General features: G+C 36.5%; 1 protein-coding gene across 2 annotated transcripts in view; it reads right to left on the bottom strand.

The window, feature by feature from the left end:
• The window catches only part of LOC127838329 (uncharacterized), a 39,723-nt gene that overhangs the window by 11,297 nt on the left and 4,094 nt on the right, over window positions 1-24,332 (bottom strand). For both annotated transcript variants that reach the window (XM_052366028.1, XM_052366027.1), the window contains exon 2: window positions 20,539-20,613. In XM_052366028.1, the coding sequence (XP_052221988.1) occupies window positions 20,539-20,545 (7 nt within the window). In that variant the 5' untranslated portion in view covers window positions 20,546-20,613. The remainder of the gene's footprint in view (window positions 1-20,538; window positions 20,614-24,332) is intronic.

Genomic DNA, 24,332 nt, shown 5'->3' with positions numbered 1-24,332 from the left:
TGACGATGCTTTTGAAGAGGATGGATATAAAACATCAATTTAAGTCTATCTATATCACCACAATTGTGTATGTTGATACGAACATTTGGGTACGATAAAAAATTTGGGTACGAAAATTTTGGGTACGAGAAAAAATTTGGTACGAAAAAAATTTGCGTACCAAACATTTTTGGTACGAAAAAAAGTTTAGGGGTACGGGGAAGTAGTACCCGTGGGTAACTTGACCCATTGAGCAAAACTGGGAGGCGGGTCACATTCTTGTTCATTAAGTATGGCAATACCTTCATGATGATTCTCGAAAGTAGGTATGAGCACATTGCCGGACCATGTGAGCTCAATCGTATGAGCACTTGACTATCCGAGTTCGCCCACGAACATATGGATAAGTTAACTAATAGCGAAATGACCTTATACATGTATATGCTGAAATCTAACAATCGAACGAAATATCAAATATGGTATGTACACTTAGGTGGTTGTGTAATTTCTGTTAGAATATCGTATTCAATATGTAAATTTTTAATGATTGTGCCCGCACTTGAGTTTGTTGCCTTGTTTGAGTCTATACTCGCCTAGGCTGCACCCAGTCTGTGTATTTGTGTTTTTCCAAGGTAATGAGTTACCTCCGCGCTGAGGCTGCATATTGTTGGGACCCGGAGTGTGTCCAGCACTCCTACCTAATAAGATTAGATTGGCGACAGTTGGGACGAATTTTGAATGATAGCTGCAATTTCCAGCAATTTGTTTTGTACTGAAATACTTTTTAATTTTTTATATGGTCAAATGCTGCGGGGGGGGGGGATGAGATTATCCGGAAAAAACACCTGTCCGGAATGGTGACCACAAAACAGACAAAATATAACATTGCGCCGGGAGCGGGAATCGAACCGGTGTCGTAAAGGTGAAAAAGCGAACGTCCTTACCACTGCGCTAGCGGGACGGACAATTACGCAAAAAATGTTGTTATATCTATATATATCATAGCAGTGCAGCATTTACAATTTGCAGGTTCGAAATTGTTCGCATTCTTTAGTTTTGTGATCACGTAAAAAGTTAATATTACATGTTTTATTCGCAATTTATTTACTAAATCGAGAACAAATATCAAACAAAATAGAGAAAATATATAGTTGTTTCATTGGTCCATAAAAATAAAATGGATGTAAAATTACTAATTTTAAATTAACGTTCTGATACACTTATTGAATCTGTTTCCCCAGGATATGCTGTTCTATTAATATTTACCTTTATCAACACGAACGACAACCCTGCTAGGAGAATGTTATCAATGAAAATCAACGAGCAATCTCCTACGCAGTGGCGAATGCCAAGGGAAGTAACTGAAAAATCGAGTTATCTCAATCGGACTGGCTCTGTCTTTTTCATAGGTTCCCATTGTGAAGAATTTTTTTACTGGTTATCAAACCTTAGACGACGCTGTTCCTTCATCGTCAAAAAGGGAAACATTATTTTCCTTTCTTGATAAATTTCACCTTTAGAGCTTTTTCTAACCGTATTTATAGAATGAGTATCAGACCCCCTTTATCCAAGGCTTTCGGTCCACCATTAATAGATGTTCAATTGATACGACAGAAAGAATAAGCGTGATGAGACGGAAACCCGCGCTCAAGAACAACGTCCATGTAGCCAATGTCATAGTTAAAATTCGCTCCACGGCACGGCATCTTACTGTCCCGTACTGTGTGATACAGGGTAATAAATGTATATTGGGCGAGAGCGTAATCAGGGAGTCGGTCGTACGCAAGTAAATGGCGTGACGTAAGTGAGGGAAATAGTAACTGTAGTTCAAAGTGGCGGCTAACGGACGATCTTTGAATGTTTTCGTCGGAATTTTCGACGTTTGTACATGTTCCATACTTATTTGACACTATACTTAAGCGCAGGATGATCTACTGATATCCATTTAATTTTGGTATAAATCCTGTTGATGCATTATGAATATTGAAAAAGTTATTGAATACTTAATATGCAAATGCCTCGTTTATAACGATTGGTACGGTTCATTGTATGTGCATTTTTAGGCCATATTTAAGGTTTTCTCAGCATTTTTAAAGGAAAGGTGGACTCAAGAACCAGCATGTTACCTTGCATGAACACCAGGATGCTTCCAACAGGCAATCGCATGATATGCATCAACATTCGAAATTTAACACACATTTCCATAACTGTAACCCCACTTCCAGTAACTGGTATTTTGACAAAAGTCACAAAGATATGGACCGGACACACACTTGTTGACAGACGTACAGACCGACAGACAGACAGACCGACCGACGGTGTAAAAACTATATGCCTCACTTCGTTAGCATTACAAAACAGTATTTAAATGTAACTGCAGTTTTTGGGTTTCTCTCTTTATGCACTAATGTCTCAGAATGCATGAGTTTGACGTATTAAAGGACTCCGCACAAAAAATAATGGAACGGTCAGCAATCTCGGCGGAATTCCGAAAGGCGTTCAGTCCATTTGGGACCTCACACAGTTAATGAAGCAAAAATACAACCTTCTTTAAGACTTGGCATAATATCTAATGATTTAAACGAACTCTAGATAGAAAACGAACAATGCCCTTTTTATAATACATGATTTAAAGTGACTTTGACATAAAAAGGGATTCATATTGACAATGTTTTTTATCATAAATTAATAGTATGATGTAAGCAAAGAATAAGAGATCATTTCATGTTAGCAGTATTTGAACATGAAATCATGAAATTATTTTAATATATGATTTTTTACCCTTTTTTCAATAGTGAATATTCTATAAAACCGTACTAAATGTATAAATGATTGTCTTGTAAAATAGTTATATATGTATTTGTTAAGGTACTGTCAAATTTCTTATAATACATATAAATGTTAAATAAGCTCAAGTGATTTGATAACAGGAAAACTATACGTATTGCATACAAAAAAAACATTGTTTAATATCGTTTTGCGCGGTTCAGATTGGGTATTTTACTGGTAAAAAATCATGAACAATTCCGGATGTAAACCTGAAGCATACCAATTTATATTTTATCCTTAATCTTAAATTGGAAAAATGTCTTTCTCGCCGAAACGAGTAAGAACATGTATTAGGTATACATAACAATTTCAGTGTCATGACAATATAAGGTGATAACATGCAAAAGTATTGGTATTCGCAAGGAAGTAAATACTGCAACACTGTAGTTTGAACAAGTAAAATGACTTAACATCATTATTGAATATGACACCTCATTTTTTTTCTCCAAACAACTAATCACCGCCAATATTTAATGCAGAACAACCCACACTTGATTTCTATCAACGTTTATATGTTACTTGACAGATGTCGTGTTAGATTTCGTGTTATGGTTCCTTAGCCATGATGCTGACATTTGCTTTTGATTTATTTCTGAAAAACATTGTTAGTGATTGTGTTTATTAAGTTTAATATTCATCATTTTGCATTGTGTTATATTTGGTAAGATATGTCTAAGTGAAAGTGTGTTTTTATTTTTTATTTCTTACATTTTTATATCTATGATTACACTTTAGAGGGCAAAGATGTCATAATATTGATCAGTATGAGATTGAAAGTAACTAATACATGTGTTGCACAGCATCAGTTGTTTTAACCGTTTTGCGGCTTTGTGTTTTACATGAATGCATGAATCTGTATAATATACTACACATTAGCTGTTCTATAAGCATAGGACATGATAGAAATAGTGTACTAGATGTATTTTAACGTTTATTAACAATTATTATTGATTCAAAATAAATTCAAATTAATGTAAATTGACTAGAAACATGTAAAACACGGTTTTACTATTTAAGAATGTAAAACAATAATGAAACATAACAGTACATTACTATTTGTAAAGAGAATCACAACGGTTTGGGGGATATTTATCACAATAAAATGTAATGCTGCGTTTACATGATGATCCCAGCAGCCACGGCAGTCCCGTTTGTCCGAAACGTATCGCGCCGTGTGACTGTTGCGATTTTTGACCTTTTATCCAAGGTTTGCTAGGTTGTGCTAAGTTTCCTCACGATTTATCAAGGTATCCGTGACGTGCCGTCGAAGCGAAAACGCGGCCCTTCGACGGTGCGCTAAGTATTTATCCACGGTCTGCCACGGATGTATAAGTGTTGCTTCAAGGTACGATGCGTTCTGTTAAGCTCCCGCACGTTGTTTGCGTTTGTCTTGCACACGTTTGATACGTTGCACACGTTTGTCATTTATTTGTCACGTTATGTCAAGGTACCATGCAGATCAAACGTGGACATACGAGAGGTTTCGGGCACGATTGTGCCCCTGGTATAAAAAAATACTCTCAAGCAACAGTATTTATTATAACAAAATAATTCCAGTGACATGGATGTGAACGACGAGGACGATTTTGTGTTATGCAGCATTAATAAAACCTTTGCGTTGTAAAGAGCTGAAAGAAGCACAAAAGTCCGGGAAAAGAGGAAGGAGACCAAGGTCCCTGTGGGTTCGTACATGGCTATCGGGAGCTAAAGCAATGGCACTTTGATGCATTTCTTACCGGGGAACTCCGCAACGAAGATATCAACACATTTCAGAATTATCTGAGGATGACCCCAGAAGTGAATTCATCTTCCGCTTGCCCTGACTTGGTGGGTGCTTTTTTCAGTTTACCAAGTAAAGTGCGCATGGTCTCATACCACGTCTTCAATTCACTGGGCTGCGTTTCATCTTTCAGCCAGAGCCTGTCTTTTGCCGCGGCGTCTTTGTAACCTGTCAGCCTCTTTGAGTAAATAATTGGATTTTGCTGGAGGAAGTCAATTATTAACTCTTTTTCTTCTTAAGCAAAATTTGTTATGACCCTACAGGTTGTTCTCTTCCTAGCACATGCACCTCCTTCTGCTTCTTCGTCCTCATGTGTAAGGGGCGGATCAACAGGATCAGTGGGTTCTTATTGATCGTGCGGTGGTAGGCATGGACTTTCAGGTTTCTCCTCAACTTGAGCGTCCTTTGCAGCGCGGGGAGCCTTTGTTCGGCGCTTTCTTGGTGGCATTATACTGATCGAGTGTTAGGACTGAAATGAAAGTTTCCTGAATAGCCGGCTTTTATATACTCATCTTCAGGCCGCGCGAATCGTGTCAGACCGTACAACAACTCAACTGGCCGTAACGCATCTGCCTGCACAACGCAACACACCGTAACGGGTCGGTATAAACACGTGGTAATCTTGACAAAACGTAACAAAACTTGAGAGAAACTTAACATGTCGGGGAATAATTAAGATTCCCGTCAGAGTACGGATCCTTTTCGGGTTCTGTTACGGCCTGCTACGTACTGCCAAGTTTTGTTGCGCTATCACGTTTGTCATTTCCGCCGTGGCTCCCGTGGCAAATTTTTTGACAGTTAAAAATTTTGGCACGGCAACCACGGCAACCCCGTTGTGTCACGTTTGGCTATACCGTTCCCCGACGTTGCCTCACGTTCATCCCGTTTCCACCACGGTGGCCCGAAACGGGATTGCAGCATTATAGCACACTCGGACTCTATGCGAACTTAAAAGGACTTGAAAATTATACTACGTTATTAACTTATACTTTACGTCACTAATATGAAACTTAACTAACACAATTAGTGCCTTAAAAATATGCTTTATTAACCAAAATCGATACTATATAAAACATGAATTCCAACAAAAATTGTTCAAATATAATAACAATAAATATGTAAGCCAAAATTCAAACACAATGTATACATACGTTTTAATTATCGATGTTTCCTTGTGTTATAATCACAGAAAAATAAAATCACATGTAGTTGGTATATTCATACTGGAAAATTAAACGAAACAACTACAAGTACCGTCATACAAAAACAGACATTTCCAGAATGTCGACTCTTAGTATATAACAAAATGTAAGATGACAAAAATTAAAAAAATCAACAGTGGTAACTTAATCATTAAAATCCAACTTTCCTATTTATATTAGCATGGATGTGTAATACCGTCAAAATTGTGACCTAAAACATGTAATACAATTCAAGACTATAAGTTTCAGATCATAAAAAAATAACTTCAAAATGACTGTGTTGAATTTCTAATTACCGAAATTAATCGAACATGTTTTCTTTTTACTAGTGAAACAGGTTGTAATGGTATTGATAATTTAAGCGACATGCTGAATTTCAGGTCTCATGATAAAACCTTTGTGCCATTAAACGTTCAAGATATCTCGCTCTTAAATAGGGATATTTGGTGAAACACATTGGCGTGAACGAAAATAATTCCGACATTTCAACAGACATTAGAACGACGATAAAGCTCACAGTAATTAAAGTGGCCTTTTTCATAGATTTTGATATGTATTCAAGTTTGTCATTAAATGCTTTACGATGTATATTGATACATGTAAACATTGAATCTAAAAAGCTGCAGTAAAAAACAAGAATAAAATTAAAGAAAAAAAAGTAACCCTCGACTGGGCCTGGAGTAAAAGTATATTGCTTAGACCACTCGTCCATCTGAACTGATACAATCAGTGATGAAGTTTATACTTTATATAAGCAATCCTCGTCGTATCACACAATATAACGTCAAAAACTGAACTCAACAAATTATTCAATCCTTTCGCGTTGCAACACTTTATAATTTGTAGGTTTTTAAATCGTCAAAAGTTGCATTTAATGGATATTTTAGAGCATGGTTAATATTCAGTATTACTGTTTCCTCACAAATATTTTACCTACAACAAAAAGCGAATCTGAAACAACTTTTTTAATTGTGTCAATTTAACAAAAACGTGAAAATGTCTCTTTAAAGGAAACATCGTGATATTTTGTTGAATAGGAATTTCGTAAATTAAACAAAAACTGACACAGTACTCAACGTTAATACAAATAACTAAAAAAATAAAATAAGAGTGGCAAAAGTTGTAGTTTTGCAACAAAAGGTGTTAGAACTACTCTTGATTTATTACCACACCACATTCCTTAATATGATTTTTCATGCAATGCTTCCATTTAAACAATTTTCCACAGACGTGTCAATGAAATTTCGGAGCATCGTGTTTATTAATGTGCTAGCTGTTTCAAAAGTCTTCTTGCCTTAAATGTTTTGCTGCATGTTGCACAGGCATGGTTCTCCCTGGTCCGAAAGGCTGTTTGTGCATTCGAAGACTTGATAAGGGTTTTTATATGACTTCGAACATGTTTCAAAGGTGTATAATTTTCATCTGAATGTTTACTTAAATGGTGTTGGAAAGCGCATCTTGACTTAATGGCTTCGCACACTATTTACACGTATATTTCGATGCATTGCGTAGGTGAAGCTCATTTTTATGCTCCCCCAAAATTTACTTGGGGGGGGGGGGGGGAGCATATAGTCGCCGCTTCGTATGTCCGTCCGTGTGTCCGTGTGTCCGTCCGTACACAATTTTTGTCCGGGCTATTTCTCAGCAACTAATGACCGTAATGACTGGAATTCAATGAAACTTTATGGGAAGCTTCACTACCAAGAGGAGATGTGCATATTATCAGCGGGTTCTGGTCGGATGATTTTTCACAGAGTTATGGCCCTTTGAAATTTTCCATTAACTATACATATAGTGCAATTCTTGTCCGGGCTATTTCTCAGCAACTAATGACCGGAATTCAATGAATTTTATGGGAAGCTTCACTACCAAGAGGATATGTGCATACATGTATTATCAGCGGGTTCTGGTCGGATGATTTTTCACAGAGTTATGACCCTTTGAAATTTTCCATTGACTGTACATATAGTGCAATTCTTGTCCGGGCTATTTCTCAGCAACTAATGACCGGAATTCAATGATACTTTTTGGGAAACTTCACTACCAAGAGGAGATGTGCAAATTATCAGCGGGTTCTGGTCGGATGATTTTTAACAGAGTTATGGCCCTTTGAAATTTTTCATTAACTGTACATATAGTGCAATTCTTGTCCGGGCTATTTCTCAGCAACTAATGACTGGAATTCAATGAAACTTTATGATAAGCTTCAGCGGGTTCAAACGGATGATTTTTCACAGAGCCCTTTGAAATTTTCTATAAAAAAATTATTGTCCCCCCAACTACTGTGTCCTCAAGACGTTTCCATTTATCTGAATATATATTGCAATATTGTGACAAAAAACCTTTGGGGAGCATCAACCGTCTCCGACCGGTTCTTGTCATGCCTGTTTAGCCAATACATCCTAGTGAACACCTTCCCGCACTGCCAAGAAACTTTTGGACTATCGGTGTGGAAACAGGTGTGACGCTGCAGTGAATTTTTCGGCGAAATTGTTAAACCCAGCTTTTTACCTTTCACAGTCGCGGCGACGCACGATATTTTGCGCGATAATGTACCACGAAATGTCGCCCTTGTGTAGGTAGCCCAAAAGGCTATATATCGTGTTCAATATATCCAGCGTCGACGCGACTGTCGCGCAAAATATCGTTCGTCGCCGCGTCTGTCGCGCAAAATATCGTGCGTCGCCGCGACTGTCGCGCATAATATCGTGCGTCGCCACGACTGTCGCGCAAAATATCGTGTATCGCTTCGTGTGTCGTGTTTCGCGTTCAAAGGGCGACGCACGAAACACGAAGCGACGCATGATATTTTGCGCGACAGTCGCGGCGACGCACGATATTTTATTATTCAAATATCGCCCATATTATCCGAATCTCGTGTATCGCGGTCTAATTGACATGACGCCTTATCTATGATCGCTCCGCCCACTAGAATTGATCCACCAATCAGCGATCGATTAATCGGGCGCACTCGTTAGCAACGACCTGTCCGCCATTTTCTAGACAAGCTACATGTTTAGGTTCACTTTTATTCCAACGCGTTTCTTTTGTTTTCCTCTTTAAAAAAAAACGATTAAAAATGGTTAAACGGTGTCAATGGGGATTATGTAACTCGGACAATCGATATCCTGAAAGATTAGTTAATGACATTGAATTTATATCGTTTCCAAAGCCGAAAAGAGATCTTGAGAAGTGTAAGAGATGTATAAATATATGCGGTCGTCACCACGAACAACTGAACGTCAACACTGTCAAAGACAATTATAATATATTTTTATCGGATATACTAGCAGATTTAAATAGTTTATGTTATCGATCTGATTATCACATAATATTTCACTTTTAAAAAATAGTTTTATCAGTTACTAGGTCAGAAGCGAGGTTCATCTGCATTACTTAAAGAAAAATAAAACCCAACATGAAGCCTAATTCATGCTGTGTTTTATTACTCTGATAGTAATACACTTAATTGACATCATACATGTTATTTGAAGGTGGCATGTGATATATTATCTTATTAACGGTATCTACACATTTGCACTCATGTGGTGTCACCAATAAACGCTTTAAATCCACACTAGGAGCTCGAATGCCTAGATCTCATTTTTAAACGAGTTTCGTTTATTTTGTTCGGATTAAAAAACGGAAATGAAATATGGCAAAAACGGTGTAAAAAGGGTTAATGCAACTCTGACATTTGGTATCCAGAAAGATAAGTTAGATGAATTAAATTTATACCATTTCCAACGCGGCAATGCGGTCTTGACAAGAGCGAGTGGAAGCTTCAAGAATTACCGAGATCCCCTTTATAGAACATTAATTTATTTCACAAACTTGAAAAGTCATATAAGCAATAACTAAGCATTATTAAGTATGTATTATGTCACGTGTGCATGTAAAATAATTGAGAATTTTGGTACCCAATTCGTGTAACTTTACGAAATCCCCGTTAAAAATCGCGTTTCTGTGTGTGTCAGAAACAAGTGAAAACCATTTTGTTATTATTTTAATAAAGACGTATCGATAAATGCTATTGTAAAAGAGTTATTATTACTGATATTAGTTAAACAATAAATGCGGTAACTTCGGGGAAGTCGGTACCTGCGCGAGCGTCTGATATTGGTAGCCTTATTAATTTATAATAGCCTGACCGTATTCCATTTCGTACAACGCTAATTTTATATCAGACAATGTCCAAACTTACTGTGTTGTTTTTGCGCTTTAAATTATAGTGATTGATAAATGTCCCATAAGCAATGTTTAATATGATTAATATCACTTTTATACGCAATAACATCTGGGATTGAGGTACCCACCCGGCGTAAGAAATTAAAGCGCGTAAAACTTCACCGAATTCCCAGTTATAAAGCGCTATTTCGTGTCAAATACACGGGTAGGGGGGAATGTTTCGGTAATAATTTTGTTAATAACACGGGTAAATACCGGTGAAGTGTTAATTTATTGCAAATACCACCATAACACGTAATAACGGGTTCGATTTCGGTAAGCGCGCAAGCGTTTGAGAGCGTGTTTAATGTACCGATTTACGCGTTATAAATAGCTGATGATCTCTTTAATCGTATATTTTTTGCATTTGCAGAATAACGAAATGGCATCATCATCTTTACAAGTGTAATATGGTGTTAAACAAGTCCATAAAATCATCCGGAATATCGCGTAAATCTATATGCAGTATATAGGCAAAGAAGCCATTTTGGTGTTCGCTTGTCTAGGTTTTCTTCCCGCTGAGCCACGTGATTAAGTGGGCGAAGCGATCACATGTCAATTGACATGACGCCTTATCTATGATCGCTCCGCCCACTAGAATTGATCCACCAATCAGCGATCGATTAATCGGGCGCACTCGTTAGCAACGACCTGTCCGCCATTTTCTAGACAAGCTACATGTTTAGGTTCACTTTTATTCCAACCAGTTTCTTTTGTTTTCCTCTTTAAAAAAACGATTAAAAATGGTTAAACGGTGTCAATGGGGATTATGTAACTCGGACAATCGATATCATGAAAGATTAGTTGGTGACATTTAATTTATATCGTTTCCAAAGCCGAAAAGAGATCTTGAGAAGTGTAAGAGATGTATAAATACATGCGGTCGTCACCACGAACAACTGAACGTCAACACTGTCAAAGACAATTATAATATATTTTTATCGGATATACTAGCAGATTTAAATAGTTTATGTTATAGTTTATGTTATCGATCTGATTATCACATAGTATTTCACTTTTTTTTTATAAAGTTTTATCAGTTACTAGGTCAGAAGCGAGGTTCATCTGCATTATTTAAAGAGAACTAAAACCCAGCATGAAGCCTAATTAATGCTGTGTTTTATTACTCTGATACTAATGAACTTAATTGACATCATACATGTTATTTGAAGGTGACATGTGATATATTATCTTATTAACGGTATCTACACATTTGCACACATGTGGTGTCACCAATAAACGCTTTTAATCCACACTCGGAGCTCGAATGCCTAGATCTCATTTTTTAAACGAGTTTCGTTTATTTTGTTCGGATTAAAAAACGGAAATGAAATATGGCAAAAACGGTGTAAAAAGGGTTAATGCAACTCTGACATTTGGCATCCAGAAAGATAAGTTAGATGAATTGAATTTATACCATTTCCAACGCGGCAATGCGGTCTTGACAAGAGCGAGTGGAAGCTTCAAGAATTACCGAGATCCCCTTTAAAGAACATTAATTTATTTCACAAACTTGAAATGTCATATAAGCAATAACTAAGCATTATTAAGTATGTATTATGTCACGTGTGCATGTAAAATAATTGAGAATTTTGGTACCCAATTCGTGTAACTTTACGAAATCCCCGTTAAAAATCGCGTTTCTGTGTGTGTCAGAAACAAGTGAAAACCATTTTGTTATTATTTTAATAAAGACGTATCGATAAATGCTATTGTAAAAGAATTATTATTACTGATATAAGTTCATCAATAAATGCGGTTACTTCGGGGAAGTCGGTACCTTCGCGAGCGTCTGATATTGGTAGCCTTATTAATTTATAATAGCCTGACCGTATTCCATTTCGTACAACGCTAATTTTATATCAGACAATGTCCAAACTGTTGTGTTGTTTTTGCGCTTTAAAATATAGTGATTGATAAATGTCCCGTAAGCAATGTTTTTTATGATTAATATCACTTTTATACGCAATAACATGTGGGATTGAGGTACCCACCCGGCGTCAGAAAGCGCGTAAAACTTCACCGAATTCCCAGTTATAAAGCGCTATTTCGTGTCAAATACACGGGTAGGGGGGAATGTTTCGGTAATAATTTTGTTAATAACACGGGTAAATACCGGTGAAGTGTTAATTTATTGCAAATACCACCATTACACGTAATAACGGGTTCGATTTCGGTAAGCGCGCAAGCGTTTGAGAGCGTGTTTAATGTACCGATTTACCCGTTATAAATAGCTGATGTTCTCTTTAATCGTATATTTTTTGCATTTGCAGAATAACTAAATGGCATCAACCCCTTTACAAGTGTAATATGGTGTTAAACAAGTCCATAAAATCATCCGGAATATCGCGTATATCTATATGCAGTCTATAGGCAAAGAAGCCATTTTGGTGTTAGCTTGTCTAGGTTTACTTCCCGCTAAGCCACGTGATTAAGTGGGCGGAGCGATCACTGATAAGGCGTCATGTCAATTTCAGACCGCGACTCACGACGCACGAAGCAATACTCGATAATTTGCGCTACAGTCGCGGCCCCACGCGATATTTGTACTGTTCAAATATCGCTGTAACAATATAATATGGATACGTGCGCACTTTTTCACTATTGTGTGCGTACGTGAAAGCCATTCGTGAGCATTCGAAAGAAATTCGTGCACAAATGAAAGCAATACGTCCTAACGTGTATTGTAAAAAATACATTTTCCATGTCACCTCTACGCCACCGTACAATTTATTGTGATTCCACAAATTATAGTTACGCATCATTTATTAAAAAAGCAAATATTAACATGCGTATTTCATTCTGTTTTCCATTTTAAGTTGTTTGCTTGCTAAAGTTAATACCACCCAAGGGTTGCATGCCTGATTTGTTAGAGACCGAAAACCTGATAACTGCCGCATCCGCGCCGAGAAAGAGTTCGCCATTTATGTCAGAGGTTTCAGTTCTTCAACTATATTCATTCACAAATTAACACATAATGTGAATATCGTGTTAAATGGAATAACGGAGAGTATAAAGAAAACACCATTAAACAATTTTTGAATTATACATGTCGCAGTAGAGAATGTTCTACGAATGATTAAAATAGTCCATTATTTGCTGCGTCTTAATCACGTGGTATTTTGCGCAGCCCAGGTCATTCGAAATCTGATGCTATTTATAGATAAGGGAAAATAAAGTACTGCTGATTAACAAAGGATATGGAGAGTCCGATACACTATCACGCGTCTGTTGCGCAACCTCGTTGATAGTGCTTGCTAGTACAGCGGGGTTGATTCTGATATGTCTGGGAAACGTTCTCAACAGGTAGCGGCGATTTCTCCTATAATCTCAAGTGCACCGGTGCTAACAACGCAATAGGAGGTTTTTGTGTGACGTCACAAGAGGGGTTTTCCGTTACTAAAAATAGATTGGCCGTCAACTTCTCGATCGCGGCCTATTATATTGTATCAGAGTAAAGGTCGTCGGAAGACTTAATACTTACAATTTCACAAAACAAAACTACAAATACCCGTATTCTTTTTTAAGTAAGACTTTAATAAATGATATTTCAAAAATTATAAAACATATAATAATTTGAATATTATTATAAGTGGTGTGGGTGCGATAGTGTTATTTTTCATCAGAGATTGAAATTTAGTGTAAGGGGTGTATTGAATCAGTCATAAAACAAAGCCCTTAAATAGCTCAATACATTTCCATCTTGAAATGTAGTTTTAATTTTCTTTTACATTGAATGAATTTTCGTTTCGTTTACATTGAATGAAAATATTAATAATTTAAGCATTCCAATTGAAAAAACACCTGCATATTTTGCAAATTGAACTGTCTTTGCATGTACATGTATATTGAAAAATCTTCTCTAGTGATAATGAGCGATACAAATCTAGTATTTTATGATACCATAAATCTACACATTTAATTTATTTTACGCAAGTATTTTATATCTGTATATAATGACCAAACGCAATTGCTTGTTTTCATGATGATGAGGTTTCGAACACTGCTGCAGTAACGCACGATCTTTACACATTATAGCAGAGTTTACATTTGCAGGTACCCGTTAAATACGTTAATTGTGTAGCAGTAAATTTGTAAAATATTTTAAATGTATAGTTATTAAACACTTTATTGTTATGTTTAAACTGGCTAATATATATACTTAATAGTTCCTAGCTGTTCATCCATTTCGGACAAATGTCTATTTTTTAAATATGTTCAAATATTTTATTAAAGCAACTGTTAAGTTTTTGACTTAATATACTAAGAGATGACATGGAGGTTTCATAAATTGTGTTTAATGACCAGACACATGTGGTTTATGCAGAGACCCCATACAGAGTCACACAAGTATAGGTCCCTGGGTTTATTACACACTGTTTTCTTAGTAATTGTCTGGACAGTATCCGATCATATCGAGATAATCGGTTAGTGATAAACAAAGGGCAATTAAACACTGGGTTAAAAATGCTGAAACAAAGAGTGTCAAAACTGGTGTGAACAATTAAATAAAAGCATTTACATTTATCAAGAGGATTTCGTTAATCTGTAACAAGGTAAGTTTACAGACAAATAGGTTCAAATCAGTTTCTATATGTTGATAACATAAATTCAATCAATTTGTTGTTTGTTTTCGTCCTTATTTGTGTTCCTTCATTAAATTCATTTTAATCTGAAGAATTTTAAGTTCTGAGTTTTTTTTGTTCTTCAAAAGGGTCGCGAATATGATTGTAACCTTATCACGATGCGGTTCATCACATGCAAACAATAGCAGAATGGCCGCAGTTTTGACGGCCAAAATTTGAGCATGCGCAAACGTGACGTCATTATCGGAATCCCCAAAACCTCCTATAATATAAGGTAAAGTTTGTTTATATTCACAGTTCTCAATTTATAAAACGTTGAACATGAGTGCACCAATAACTACAGGCATACTATAGACGACAAAAATGCTTTACAATCGCTAAACCGAATACAAGAGCACCGCATAATGGGTGCCATGCTCGGCTGCGGGTGCAGTTTTGAATAAATGAAAGCTTGACATAATATTTTTTTTTAGAAGTCGCAGTGACCTTGACCTTTGACCTAGTGACCCCATGGGTTTGGCGTGTAGAACTTATCAAGGTGCATCTACATATGAAGTTTCAAAGTTGTAGGTTGAAGCAATTTGATTTTAGAGCCAATGTAAAAAACCTTAACAAACATTGACACGGACGGCGGACACGACGAGCTGGCTATGACAATACCTCGGGTTTTCTCCGGAAACAGCCGAGCTAATAAATCAAGAGCACCGCATAGCGGGTGCCAACGCTCGGGTGCGGGTGCAGTTTTGAATAAATGAAAGCTTGCCAGAATTGTATTTTTTATTTTTCAGAGGTCACAGTGACCTTGACCTTTGACCTAGTTACCCAAAAATGCAGCTACATATGAAGTTTCAAAGTTGTAGGTGGAAGCACTTTGATTTTAGAGCCAATGTAAAGGTTTTAGCACGACGGCGGACGACGAGCTGACTATGAAAATACCTCGGGTTTTCTCCAAAAACAGCCGAGCTAAAAACTACTATATATAATAATATAACAAGAACTTTCTTTTTAAAAGATATTCGGCGAAATGCTGTCTTTGAAATAAAGTTTGAAAATTTACGTTTCTGAATAATTAAATTGAAAACAAAAGTTTAACTATTGTTTTCTTTTATTTCACAATTTTGCATATTCACCGCATGCGTTTATTTCTTTACCATCGAAATATATCGTATGTTCATATTTGATAAACACGCAGTTTTGTTTCTTCACCATCGAAATATATCGTATATTAATATTTGATTAACTCGCAGTATTATTTCGACACATTCAAATCCAATTCATAGCCTCGTCATGCGAAAATGGGTCCTATGGCGTTCCAGCCAGCGTAGCTCAAGCCCAGCCTGCGCTTTTGCGCAGTCTTCTCAGATGTGATGCTGTCCGCTATAAAATAACTCAATGTTTTATGGTTTTTTTTTTGTATCTCCTGACCAGACTGCAAGATGCGCAGGATGGATGGGCTATAGCTATGATGGGCGCATATAGCAAAAGACCTATTTTAGCACGACGCGGGTCTTTAACAATCTCGTTGTGTATTGTGAATGGCATATTTTAGCACAATGCCTCTTGATATAAAATTGAAATCAAAATAGCAAATATAGCAAACTGTCAAATTAGGGTAGCCTTTTCAGGCATTCTGGAACGATTTCCAGACTTGATGACCGAGTACGGCAAACATTTGTGGTTATATAATGAAACGATTTCCTCTTATAGTGACCCTACACTATTTCGGTAGTGTTTGTTTTCTCACATTGAAAGCAAAAATGTGTTCATCGATAGTCAATTATGTCTTTTCCTGACGAGGATTTCTCTCGAATCAGCCTATGAAATATTCGAATGTATTCATTCGTGTCTGCTGGCGTTATGTAAAGGTCATTTAAAGTCTACTTGTACATTTTTAATGTGTATATGGTGTCAAACAAGTTTTGAAAAGGGAATTTCCACCATGAAATTATATTCTTCGTGTGATAGGTATTCGATATTAAAACAATGTTCATTTAATATGATGGTGAAGTAGTATTATTTTCTTTCACATTTTGAAAATAGTGTATAAGTTTAGGTTCATTGCAAAGAAGTACCTTAAGTAAAAGAAAATAAACATAACAACTGATTGGTCGTTGATAAGCAATTATTGTACCACGAGGCTCGGCTATCATCACGTGACTGGTTATAACGGCATGGATTTGATATACAGCTATGCTCGAAACCAGTCAAATATCCGCTCATAGGTTGGATCCGCGAGGCTAAAATATCCTTAGTCATTACCTTCGATAAAATTAGCCTTGGTTTGATAAATTCAGAAACAAGAGGGCCTGAAAGGCCCAAAGTCGCTCACCTGAGATAACAAGATATTATTGGGACAAATCTTCTGACCAAGTTTCATGAAGATCGGAAAATAAATGTGGCCTCTAGAGTGTTAACAAGGTTTTGTTATAGCCATTTAAGGAAAAATGCCCCGCCCCCTGACAGCCATGTTTTTCAACCAACTGGCATCATTTTTGAACTCGTCCAAGATATAATCGGGATGAATCTTCTGACCAAGTTTCATGAACATCGGACAGTAAATGTGGCCTCCAGAGTGTTAACAAGATTTTACTATAGCCATATAAGGAAAAATGCCCCGCCCCTTTGAAGCTATGTTTTTCAAGCAAACATAATTATTTTCAAACTCATCCAAGATATCATTGAGGCCAATCTTCTGACCAAATTTCATGAAGATTGGGCAATGAATATGGCCTCGAGAGTGTTAACAAGGTTTTACAATAGCCATATATAGCCATATAAGGAAAAATGCCCCGCCCCTGGTGGCCATGTTTTTAAAGCAACTAAAACCATTTTCGAACTCATCCAAGATATCATTGGGACAAATCTTCGACCAAGTTTTTATGATAATCGGAAAATAAATGTGACCTCTAGAGTGTTAACAAGGTTTTACTAAAGCCATATAAGGAAAAATGCCCCGCCCCTGTGGTGGCCATGTTTTTCAACCAACCGGCATCATTTTTGAACTCGTCCAAGATATTATTGGGATGAATCTTCTGACCGAGTTTCATGAAGATCGGACTAAAAATGTGGCCTCTAGAGTGTTAACAAGATTTTACTATACCCATATAAGGAAAAATGCCCCGCTCCTTGGCAGCCATGTTTTTCAAGCAAACTTTATCATTTTCGAACTAATCCAAGATATCAATAAGAGAAATCTTCTGACCAAGTTTCATGAAGATCGGAAAATAAATGTGGCCTCTAGAGTGTTAACAAGGTTTTACTATAGCCATATAAGGAAAAATGCACCGCCCCCTGGCGGCCATGTTTTTCAACCAACCGGCATCATTTTCGAACTCGTCCAAGATATTATTGGGATGAATCTTCTGACCAAGTTTCATGAAAATTGGACAATAAATGTGGCCTCTAGAGTGATAACAAGATTTTACTAGAGCCATATAAGGAAAAATGCCCCGCCCCTTGGCAGCCATGTTTTTCAAGCAAAGGTTACCATTTTTGAACTCATCCAAGATATCATTGGGACAAATTTTCTGAGAAAGTTTCATGAATATCGGAAAATAAATGTGGCCTCTAGAGTGTTAACAAGGTTTTACTATAGCCATTTAAGAAAAATGCCCCGCCCCGTGGCGGCCATGTTTTTCAACCAACCGGTATCATTTTCGAACTCTTCCAAGATATTATTGGGATAAATCTTCTGACCAAGTTTCATGATGATCAGACAATAAATGTGGCCTCTAGAGTGTTAACAAGATTTTACTATAGCCATATATAGCCATATACGGAAAAATGCCCCGCCCCTTAGCAGCCATGTTTTTTCAAGCCAAGGTAACCATTTTCGAACTCATCCAAGATATCATTGAGACCAATCTTCTGACCAAATTTCATGAAGATTGGAAAATAAATGTGGCCTCTAGAGAGTTAACAAGGCAAATGTTGACGCCGCACAACGCACAACGGACGACGGACAAAAGGCGATCACAAAAGCTCACCATGAGCACGTTGTGCTCAGGTGAGCTAAAAACGTTTCGCGTGAGACAATTACATGAGGAAGATAATACATGGATACACGTGATTTATAGGTTAACGTGGTAAAAATACTCAGGTAAAATAAGTAATTAAATTAAACACCATAACATATATAATATGTCATAATTTGGCAAGTAATGTTAATCTATCAGGGACATTATTTTAATCAATATGATACACTAGCATCATTTTTACCATACACATTGAAAGTGTTCCAGATTTGGGGTACCTATTTATCCGGACAAGGTCGGCTTTAAGTTGAATAAATTTAAACTATATTTTATGCAACCTCACTTGTCAGTAATAATATCTGACTATAAAACACAAATTGCGCAAATCATTTCACTTTATGGCATTTTAATTGGTTCGGGATAGGTGGGTTTGTTACGAGGGAATATTTATTCTGTTGCTATTTTTGATTTTCAGGTATTTTGAAACCTTTTATGCGCTGTGTATGTCAATATAATTACGATAACATCTTTAAATGCTGCAAGTGTAATAAAATAACCCCACATTTACCATGTTTATTTATTTGTGTACTTTTACATCAATACCAGTTACTGAAAGTGGGGTACTGTGCTTAACAGTTATGGAGGTTCATTTATCGAATGCATACATTGCAATTGCCTGTTGGAAGCATCCTATATAAGTCTTCAATAACTTTGTTAATATTGATAATACATCAACATGATATATACCGAGGCTAAATGGATATGAGCAGATCATCCTGCGTGTTAGTATACTGTCGAATAAGTATGGTCAATGTACAAACCGTTCAAATATTCCGACGAAAACATTGAAAAATCATCCGTTAACCGCCATTTTAAACAATGTATGGGTGTTTGTTTAATGAAATCACATACATAAGGAATTATGTGTGGGGATCTAAATTTTAGTAAAACATATGGGCGAAACATATCGTACATATAACCTTGTATGGCAAGCGAAATGCACATTAATTCCTTAAAACACGGTTTAACAGTTAACTTTATAGTTAAGAGACTTTGACCCCGGGTTCTAAGTGCCGTTTGCACATTAATCCCTAAATCCCGGGTTCAAGACTTTGAACCGCGGTTTAAAGTCTCTTAACTATATATTTAAGAAACGACCAATGAAATCTTGACATTTTCCTTCTAATTGTGGTTTAAGCTCCGCTGATTGGTTGCCTCTGAATTATGTAGATAAGAGATGTGTATCTATCTTTAGACACACTTTCAACCGCGGTTCAAACTCTTGAACTCGGGTTTAAGGAATAAATGTGCAAACGGCACTTTGGACTCGAGTTCAAAGTCTCTTAACCCGATAGTTAACTGTTATATAATTAATGTGCATTCCGCGCGTCTTAACCGCAGTTAAAGACTTTGAGCCGCAGTTTAAGACTTTGAACCGCAGTTTAAGACTTTGAACCGCAGTTCAGAGTCTCTTAACACTATAATTAAGAGAGGACCGGTTTAAATTCTTGAACTCGGGTTTAAGGAATTAATGTGCAAACGGCACTTTGAACTCGGGTTCAAAATTTCTTAACTATATAATTAACTGTTTAATAATTAATGTGCATTCCGCGCCTCTTAACCGCAGTTTAAGACTTTTAACCGCAGTTCAAAGTCTCTTAACCCTATAGTTAAGAGATGACCAATGAAGTCGCGGTATTTACCTTCTAAATGTGGTTTAAGCTCCGCTGATTGGTTGTCTCAGATAACAGATTTGTATCTATTTTTAGACACACTTTAAACCGCGGTTCAAAGTCTTGAACCCGGGTTTAAGGAATTAATCTGCAAACGGCACTTTGAACCCGGGTTCAAAGTCTCTTAACTATATAGTTAATTGTTAAACCGTGGTTTAATGAATTAATGTGCATTTCGCTTGCCATAACCTTGCTTTGATCTTGCATATAGGATCAAACGGTACTTACTTGTCATTGTATTGATAGTGAACAGTCCAAACTGTGTGACGGACAAGCTATTCTTTATACATATGATTGTTGGTTCTGAAAATAAAACATTTAATAAATCGAAATATCATGTGACGTGTTTACTTCTTAAAAATGATGAACGATTTCTTATTATGATAAAGATCTACTACAGTAAATTCACAAAGATACAGTTGTACATTATTTATATTTTATTGCAGCATGGAAGGATCGTATTATACTCGATTTGTATCATATATCAAGTAAACTGACTTTGATCGTGAATGTACGCATATGAATTAACGTAAAGTCATAACCATTGATGTTGTTTTTTTATAATAATAAAGATTACATGTGTCTTTTATTGCTTATTTTATAGTTTAAACAAAATTTCGCAATATTTTTATCGACATTGCGAGATACTAAAAAAGCCTGCTTTAAAGAGTCTCCCAAATATATCGCCCGTTGATTTCCCGTTTAACGTTCTCCATAATACTGTTTGATGGACGGTAAGGTGTTAAGTTGCTCGCAATAAAATGTTAATTTACATAAAATATCTTTATAATGCGATGTATAAAAAAGTTACAAAAATGGATCATAAGAGAATACATTTAAACCATCTCATCTCTTCTTCGTCGCGATATCGCCGATTCGATTGAACGTTACAGTTGAATAGTTAACGCATTAGTTAATAATGGTTATCACCTACTCTGCTGAAGTTATTTAGTTGGTCGAAATTATAAAACAAAAAATAAAGATTGGGAAAGTGACTTTGCAAGTAATAAAAAGCAGCACTTCAGGTCGATCAACAAGAAACAAGAAACATCTTTAAATATATATTCGGCGTATATCATGACTTTGAAATAAAGATAACAAAATACAATTTTTAAGTTATTACATTAAATATAAGTTTTTAGTTTTGTTGTATACTTTGTTCACGTACTAGTCGCATATTCACCACACGGAATGTTTATTATGAAGTGCACGTGTATTAAACTACATAATAGTGTCTGTAGATATGAAACTAGCAATGTGATTTCACATCAAATGTGCCCTCACATAACTTATTATGAAGTTATTTCTTCGTCATCTAAACATATGGTATATTGATATTTGGTAAAGAATAAGTTTTCTTTTAACATTTTCAAATAACACGGTAACATCCGCGTCTTGCAAAAAAATGGTCTTATGGCATATGCGGCATGCGTAGCTCAAGCCCAGCCTGCGCACATGCGAAGTCTAATCGTAGGCTACGCTTTCCTCTTTTAAAAAAGCACACAAGGTTTCGTATCTCCTAAGTATACTCCTCGGAATGCATTTTCTGACAAGACTGTGCTGATGCGGAGGCTGGGCTGGAGCTAAGCTGGCAGCATATTTCATAAGACCCATTTTCGCATGACGCGTGGTGTATGTGGTTTTGAGCTTTTGTTTTCGTAGCGCTTTTATAAAGCTTTCGAATTTTGAAAAGCCAACCTAACAGAATGTAGGGCAATCGCACGGGTGATATTACTACATAGTAGAGTGCACATGGGCGTTTGTTCTTATTCACATGTGTAAATTAGTATAACATTTAGACAAGGCAGTGAAACATGGAAAGATGTTGTATCCCAGCAACCCACTTTTATGGTACAATCGCTCTTAACACAAAATATCAAATTTCACTGAAGTGAACTATTTCGGTAAGAGCATGGTTGAAACCAAAACTGCGGCCCTAATGTAACATCGCCTAAACTAACGTGCTGTTCAACAGCGTTGTCTGAGATACTACCTAATTCTAAAGTTCAATCTTGCTCGCGGATTCAAAAAAACATTTTTTTTCCATTAATTATCGTATTGAGAAGTATCATACGCTAAAAGGTTTTTTTAAAGCGAATTTGTTTCGTGAAATTGCATTCCCCGCGAAAACGGAATCTGATATTGCGACGACAAATTCATTTATTGTTGATTGCAAATAATATATTTTGTTATAGTTTCAGAAAGTCTCAAATATGCCTGTTTGTGTTATTTAGAGAAATTTATCTGGTTAGCATTCATTGATAAATAGTTCAAACACTTGACGTTTGAGTTTAGACACTCTCTCAATAAACTCGAATGTTCTGATTTTAAAGGGACCTTTTCACGTTTTGGTAAATTGACAAAATAAAAAAAAAGTTGTTTCAGATTCGCAAAGTTTCTTTTTAGTTATGATATTTGTGAAGAAACAGGAATACTGAACATTTACCATTTGCCATTTGCATCTTTTGACGGTTTAAAAACCTGAAAATTATCAAGCCTTGCAACGCGAAACGATTGAATAATTTGGAGAGTTCTGTTTTTGTCTTTGTATGAACACGGATGGCCAAGTGTTCAAAGCGGTAGACTCCAGGGGTCAGTGGTTCGAGCCCAGTTGATGGTTACGTTTTTTCTTTTTTTAATTGTATTCTTGTGTGTTCTTTTTCTGGAGCTTTTTAGATCCAATGTTTACAAGGTAATATTTTCTTGGAAAGATTAGTTGTGTCAAATGTTATGCAATAACGAGAACTGCAGTGCCTTAACACTCGTACATGATCCTGTGTCAAAGACGATAATCGTACTCCGCCTAACAAGAACACTTATCTTGTAAACAAATAATTTTAAAATGGCACCCGAGTTTGTTGTACATTTTAACAAATGACATTTAAGAGTTACCGTCGTCGGCAATGTAAGGGACGCGCTTGACGGCTTCCTTTAGCATGGTTTTGATACTCACATGTTTGACTAAGTGTGTTAGATTTTAAACCTTAAGTAAATATTACTGTGACAAGTCCTGACGAAACTAGAGGTGGTGATCCTGGTACTTTGTCGTTGTGCCTGCATGAGGAACGAGGAGACTAGTCGGCCACATATCTTCACGGCCGTGAATCACGGGCGCCACCTCTTTTTTGCGATGCATTGATACATGAGCCACTGCAACTTCCGAGGTGGCGCTAAGGACCGGATGTTATGAAATGTCACGGATAATTCTATTCGATCAAATTTCCATTCGATGAAATCACTTACAACAGCGAACAATTGCTTTGAAAATTTGTAAGTTGTTCCGCCTGATTTTACTCATATCGACTAGCAATGTGTATAATGTGTACAGAATAGTTTGATGCTATCAAATCATCTCCATCTTCGGCCTAAACGATGATTTTCGCAGAGCTTATGGCATGTAAATGATGTCTTATAATAAATAATTGATTTAATAAGATATGCCGAACAACGATATAACAGTTAACAAAGTTTGCATTAGATTCTTGATTTAAAAATCAATACTCAGCTAAATGGTGTTTTATTGGTCGGAATACTTTGATGTTGCGCCCTATGAATTGTGTATTATTCAAATACTCTGATGGGCGTCAGAATCCTCACTCACTTGTCGCTAAAGTCTCGTACAGACAACAAGGCAGTGCAATTCAGCAATACCAATACACATATTTGTACGTGTTAATCCATATTGAACATGTCAACGATACCGAAGGCGAACTGAACGCGTTTTATTTCTTGCTTGTAATTAATTTGTAAACATACCTCCGAGTAAACAGAGTAGAACCCTAAACAAAACCCTTAAAGTTGCCTTACGTGACTCCACATCTGATATGCGCTAACCAGAGAACAATGCTCGACACTGTCGTCAGTGGCAATTGTTTACAACCAGTATAGCTTAAATGAGAGCTTAGATATTTAAGGATGTTTTTGGGACGGATCTCTTAATACGTAATGAATAATTTGAGCGTGCATTTCCACTAGAGTTTGGTAATAGAAATACAACAAACCTATTTCAAGATATATTGTCT

The sequence above is a fragment of the Dreissena polymorpha genome, chromosome 7 (assembly GCF_020536995.1).
Source record: "Dreissena polymorpha isolate Duluth1 chromosome 7, UMN_Dpol_1.0, whole genome shotgun sequence".
In the NCBI taxonomy this organism is placed as follows: domain Eukaryota; kingdom Metazoa; phylum Mollusca; class Bivalvia; order Myida; family Dreissenidae; genus Dreissena; species Dreissena polymorpha.
This window is presented reverse-complemented; position numbering and strand designations above follow the sequence as displayed.